General features: G+C 46.9%; 1 protein-coding gene across 1 annotated transcript; it reads right to left on the reverse strand.

The window, feature by feature from the left end:
- Nucleotides 1–641: 641 nt before the first annotated feature.
- KLHL38 (kelch like family member 38) lies at nt 642–5631 on the reverse strand. The gene is made up of 3 exons (XM_035556201.1): nt 4282–5631; nt 2739–2844; nt 642–1043 (listed from the first exon to the last, which is right to left on the reverse strand). Exons 1-3 carry the CDS (start codon nt 5629–5631, stop codon nt 757–759), a joined length of 1743 nt encoding a protein of 580 aa, XP_035412094.1. The 3' UTR covers nt 642–756.
- Between the last annotated feature and the right edge of the window lie 708 nt (nt 5632–6339).

Raw genomic sequence — 6339 nt, forward strand, 5'->3', positions numbered from 1 at the left:
AACAAGAGTTCTCCAAAAAGAAAACACAGACAATCTTTATTTCCATTATCCCTTCTCCTGCTCCTTTGGAGAGCAGGCAACGAAACATAAATCTTCACTGCACCATGAAACAGAGGTAGCTCGAGAAAACAGAATATGCATCTTGCAATATGAGCATTCAGATCAAAGCATCAGCCTTTTTCTAATTTCTAATTTGATGTCATTAAAATTCTATGTCTTACGAGATGATTACTGTAGCTAATGCAGATAGATGCTACTGGGCTGGCTACACAACCAGGGCTTGGGGCTTCCTTTTCCAAACGCTCCTGCCACTGGACGTGGAAAGCTTGGCCAGCACTGAGCAGCAAAGGGCCATGCCATGCAGCAGAGTATGCTAACATAAATGCAGGTTACCCAGATCTCACTTTCTCTGGAGGTATCGGCACTCCTATTCACCTTCCATTTCAAAGTCTTCACAAGACCAAATCCTGCTCTGGGCTCTTACCCAGTATTTTTTGGTTTTCTGCTGAGCTGCTGGGTAAGGTCTCGGGGCTGGACTTCAGCAGCACCACATGCAATGCTGGTCAGATGACTATGGTATAAGCATGAAGCTTGTGACCTTTGTGGCAGAGCATTTGGGGAACGACCAGCCCCACTGGTACCTTCAAGAACAGGAGTTTGTGAGACTCCATGAGGATTCCCCACGTGCTCTGTGCAGAGCAGGGCGGGTCCTTTCAGGAAAACACCAGGAATGTCCTGGGATGTACCAAAAGTCATTTAGAGAAGGTTAGAACAGGGGACACACTGGAGTGTAAGGCACCCATGGTCAAAGAGTTTGTGTGGCAGTTTTCCCTTCGTTGTCCATGTGTCCGTCTCTGGGTCATAGCAGTCCAAGGAATCCGAGTCTTCGATGATGTTGTCCACAGTGAGACACCGTCCTCCTGTGACATACAGCTTGTTCTTGATGACAGTGGCCCCGTGATGCATTCGCCTGTCCTTCATGTCTGCACATTTAACAAACTTGTTGCCTTTTGTATCATAAGCAATTATTCTCCGGGTGTACCCTAAATGCAAAACCAGAGGTGGAAGAGACAGATGGGAATTAGGGTTTATGTCTCAGTTTATACTGGTACATAATTTGGCAGAATTAAGATATCTAAGCCGGGAAGTGATGATGTGTCACAAGACTGCCTGCCTGTCTATCTTCCCTTCTTGTTTGTCCTCACCCTGTCTCCTATCACCTTGGCAGCTAAGGCTTGATGAGCACAACAAAACCTTTCAGATCAGGCCTCTCAAATACAGCTGGAGCTTGCAGTTTTCCGCGTGCACCTTCAGAAGTCACAAAGTAATTCTTGTTACCCAAAAGGCTCCTAGAGCCTCACTCGGAAATACAGAAACCAATGATGTGGGAAGCCAGAAAGGACAGAGAGAGTGACAATGCCTGGTTGGGTTGGAGTTAGCTCTGTATACAACGGAACTAGGTACTTGACAGTGCAGTCCCACCACTGCTCGCTCCACACCCTTGCCCTCTGTGCCATTTCTGTGCTGGCCACTATGCCAGCAGCCCAATGGATGGGGTGGTTTAACCTCACATCGCTGAGAGGTAAAGACTGGTGCAGGATCCACTGTTACCCAGCAGCAGCTTGTAGTTTGTCTGTGTATCCCTGGAGATAATCAGGACTGCTCATGGCAAGCAATCTGCTTTGGGCCATGCTGCGCAGGCCTTGAAGCCACTTTCCCTAACCCGAAACCATCACTTGGTCGGTATAGGCCCTTCAGATAAAAGTATTTGAAGATAAAAGAGTTGAAAATACTGTATTTTGGGCACTTTGGTCTGAGTTCAGGCTAATTTGCCACACAGGATCTTGATAGTCTGGGACCTTTTGACCCATCTCTCCCCTACTCTCATTGCATAGGGTAGCAGCGGCCTTGTGCAGGGGAAACATACTGCATTCAGGCCCTGTGTGATTTGGGTTCACTCCTCTGCTCTGCTAAAGCTTCCCTATGTGTCATTCTCCCCTAAATAATCTAAGACATGCTTCCTCTTGCCAGCCTGTGGTCAGGGAAGCTGCATGAAGGACTATGAAGTGCCAAAGTACCAAGATCCGATCTGTCCAAGTGCCATGGGCTGAGGCTGGTCTCTGAGTTGAATAAGACACTAAGAAGTTTCTCCTTTCCAGGTGTTTCATGCCCATCTCGGGGCATTGCACCATTACCCTCAGGAGGAGCCCTGTAGCCTCCCCACTCCAACAAGCCATCCTTGGCCTTGTGGTAACTGTGCTCTCCGCCCTTCCAAGAAGAGCTGTCATGGAGGGCCAGGCTGTGAGTCAGCAGGGGAGGAGCAGGGCCCCATGGCTTTTTGTTTCTTCCTTTCTCTGTAGAGAAGTAACTTGCACTGGCTGTCCCCCAGTTTTCCCCACTGAGATTTTGCTACCCAGAGTGAGAAGGTGTACTCTGGAGAGCTCGTCCCCACTGCCACAGCCTTGAGACCCCATGAGAGGCGCGTATGGATCGTGGGCATATTCCTCCTCTCCCTCCCAAGCTCCACAAGCTGTTACGGGGAGCACAGCCCACACAGGGTGTTTGCCCCCACAACGTGATATCCATGCTTGGCATCAACACTTCTCACTGCCAGCATGGCTGGCTGCAGCTCTGACCATCCCTGGCCGGAGCAGGGGGCATCCTGAGCAGGAAAGGTGAGAAATCTTGCAGGATCTGGGCATGGGCTGGCAGCAGGGAGGGTGAAACAGAGCCCTTACCTCCTACGATGATAATCTGGTCTCCAATCACAGCAGCTGGTGCACAGACATTCTTCACCACTCTGGTCTCCATCCGAAACCATGTATTCCTGGAGACGTGGTAAACCTGACAAATAAATAAAGATACACACAGCTGTTTATGTTGTTTTTTGACCGGCAATTGTAATTACAGAGGAACTTATGGTTTTTATTTTGTCTTAATGAATACAATCCACTGGCTCAAACTGCTGGAAATTTGAGAATTTACCCATTCTTTTTTTTCTAGTACATCCCCTTGGAAAGCATTCTAGTTCTCCAGGCTTGTCCGCTCAGGAGATGCTAGCACACACACTAAGGCAGAGTTTCTGTCATAAGCAAGCTTCTCCAGTGTAAGTCTTCTTCTGGCCATCAAATTGCTGTAACTCCTGGCTAATACTCTCCCGAAATGCAGGTTGCTTCCTTTCATTATCTAATTATTCTGTGTAGTCCTGCCTTAGCTTTCCCCACTTCCTGGGCAAACCAACCACAACTTCACCTAGCTCTGCTGGCGGCCCCCCGTGTTTGCCCTGCAGCTGTATTTGCGTTGGTGGCTGGTATGTGATCAGATTAGCAAAGAGACTTGCTGATAGGACTTAGAATGATATCTAAGTCATCAGTTTATGTGAGAAAAAGAGCCGCTGCCAGATGATGATCACTCAGTCATCTGTACGTGGGTGACACCAACTTCTATGTCATGCCATATAGCGATGAATATAGCAAATATTTGCAGGACATCTCCCCACATTGAAAAACATATTTCCTTTCCCCTGATAATTAAGTAGAGTTATCATCGTAAATAAGTATTGCTCGTGTGCTGGTTGCCATCTTGGCTGATAATGATGCTTCTTAGTTAAATTACCTAAACCACTGAAAAACACTCAAGGAGAAAGTAACATTGCGTCGCTAAAGCTTCAGATCAGATAAGGAAGGATTTCATGTCTTTTTTCCTCCTAATATACTTTAACCACTGAAAGCAGGCAGAGATCCAGCAACATGTGGCAGGACCCACACTTTTAACACAACTGTTTATGTGAAATAACTGTCAGTTTAAGCTCTGGCCTTTTGATGAGTGAGAGTCTAATTGCTCTAATGATCTCAAACTGGCATCTTTGCTGTCATTGCGGGGGAGCAGGTGCGCAGCTGAGACCCCGGCTCAGCTGCATGCTGGCCAAACAGCAAGCACTGATTTTGGTGAGATGGAGATAGGCATGGAGGTCGGTTGTAGCCTGCTGTAGCGTTACCCACAGGAACTTCCAGGACCTCTGTGGGAAGCAACTCGCCTGCACAGTGCTGGCACCTGAGGAAGGGTCTCAGGGCTTGTGCCTGAAAAACATTCAAGGGGGAGAATGAAAGAATTGCAACTCTTCTCACAAACAAGACTTCCCTGAAGCAGTGTGTCAACTCATCTTGCCTGTTGCTGCAACTCACAATAAAGTTTTTTTGAGCGTTTGATTCCCTCATCAAGGTGATGAACCACTGAATACTTTAGATGAAACTGCCTCTGACAAGCAAGACTGACTGTTACCTGGATAAGCCGAACGGGGTTTTGCATAATGTCTTCTCCCCCAAAGAGGTAAACCCTCTGGTCTTTAGCAGCAACAGCAGGGTGAAGGACAGCAACAGGCATGTTTGCCATGCTCTCGCAGGTGTTGTAGATGCTGTCATATCTTTCCACGGAATTCAGGATTTCTTGGTTTTCACCAATTCCGCCAAATGATAAAATATAATTTTTATATGCCAAGCTTCTGTGGGAGTAACGTGGAACTAACATGGGCTCAACCAACCTCCACTGATTGAGTTTGAGGGAGTAAATGTAAATATTATCACTGACTGGGCTTTTCTTATTGCTAACAGGCATCCCTCCAAGCACATAAATATTGCTGTGTAAGCTCACTGCAGAGGGTTTGTAGAGGCGCACGGGAAGTTTGGCCAGGCTTAGCCATTGGTTGGTCTTGTCATCATAGAGCAGGACATCCCTTGTGGTCTGCTTGTTGTCCTTCCTGCCACCAATGATGATGAGGAACTCTTGGTTGGAGTACCTGCGAGGAACATGCACCATGGGCTTGATGTCGGGTGCATTGGTGCTGTACAAGGAAAACATCTGTCTCCAGGCCGATTCGAGAATGCTCCTGCAAGTGGGTGAAGACTGAACAAGGGAGTCATTGGCGATGAAATGGAAAAGGAAAGTTGGGTGGACGTACTGAAGCCGGACCTTCTTGAACAAGTCTTGGATGTATCCTTGTCTTGCCTGGAGGTCATGCCGGATCCAGACCATCAGTGTCTCAAAGACCTGCTCCTCCTCCCCGCAGAGGTCATCGTCCCCAAGGTAATCAAGGAGCTCCAAAGGACAGAGGTCCTTCAGGTCCTCAGAAGAGGCCACCTCAGGAAAGCATTTCAAAGCCATAGCCTTGGCTTTCTTATTCAGGCTTTGGCAGTTCAAGATTTTTGACAGTCTGATCATGCTCAGACAGTTGTCAGGAGTCAGCTTGTCTTGGAGGTAGGCAGAGCAGGCCTCAAACAGCTTAGCATACTGCAGCATGGACGCCGTCTCCAAGAGGCACAAGACATTCTCGGCAGATATGAGAATCTCCCCTGTGTAAACGTAAAGGATAATCTGGTCCAAAATCTCAGCATCAATGCCCTTCAGGATGACTTTAGCCTGGTGACTCTCTTTGAAGTTGTTACAGAACATTGCCTTGAAGTACGGGCTGCTGGAAGCCAGCACATTTCGGTGGCAGGGGACTTCAAAGCCTCCAGAGCAGAGAGTAACATCAGTCAGCATCCCGCTCTGCCGCAGAGCATTCAGCTGCCTCAGCAGTTCGGAGGAGAAGTCCTGGTCTTTGAAGAGGAACTCCTCAGCAGATCCCTCCTCCATAGCAAAGTAAGAGAGATGAATTCTGGACTTGGCAGAAAAAACAAACTCTTAGCAGCTTTTATTGAAATATCCAGCTTTGAGGGAACAAATCAGGACTTTGATGTTGCTTTAAATATTCGTTTGCTGTTATGCATAAAAATGGAACATGGGTTAGGCACAGTGGGAAAATAATAAAGAGGCTAAAAGGTCATTAAGACCCTTTAAAAATTTTATAAATTTGTCAGATAGGTTGCAACTCTGGGGTCAGCATCGCCTGCGTCCCTGGCAAGAAGCAAAAGCACTGAAGTTATCTTGCTGATTTGGGATGAAAGCTGAACTGCTGAAGCAACTGGGTTGTTCATTTTAATCACATTGAATAAATGTGCTTAGACATTTATTCACTGTTTTAAAGTATTAGCAGTTTAGTAACTTGCGCCTCTTTCGCCTAGAGTTAGTCATTCCCAAAGAATGTAAATCTGGCAGAGCTGAACTCTGCAGCAGGGCAAACTAAACCCTAGAGACTGGGAATCTGCATTAAAACAGTTATTTGTTAACTCTGCTTAGCTGTGTTTTTTTTTTCATGTTAATCAGACACACAATGACTAAATTAACTGCCAGGCAGAACAATTTGATGAGTATTTCATGACTAACTGCTCAATCTGCAGTGAAATCGTACGGTAGAAACATTTACCTTCTGTTGTCCTTCCCTGCATGCACTTACTCTCTGTC

Source organism: Cygnus atratus, chromosome 2 (assembly GCF_013377495.2).
Source record: "Cygnus atratus isolate AKBS03 ecotype Queensland, Australia chromosome 2, CAtr_DNAZoo_HiC_assembly, whole genome shotgun sequence".
NCBI classification, from domain to species: domain Eukaryota; kingdom Metazoa; phylum Chordata; class Aves; order Anseriformes; family Anatidae; genus Cygnus; species Cygnus atratus.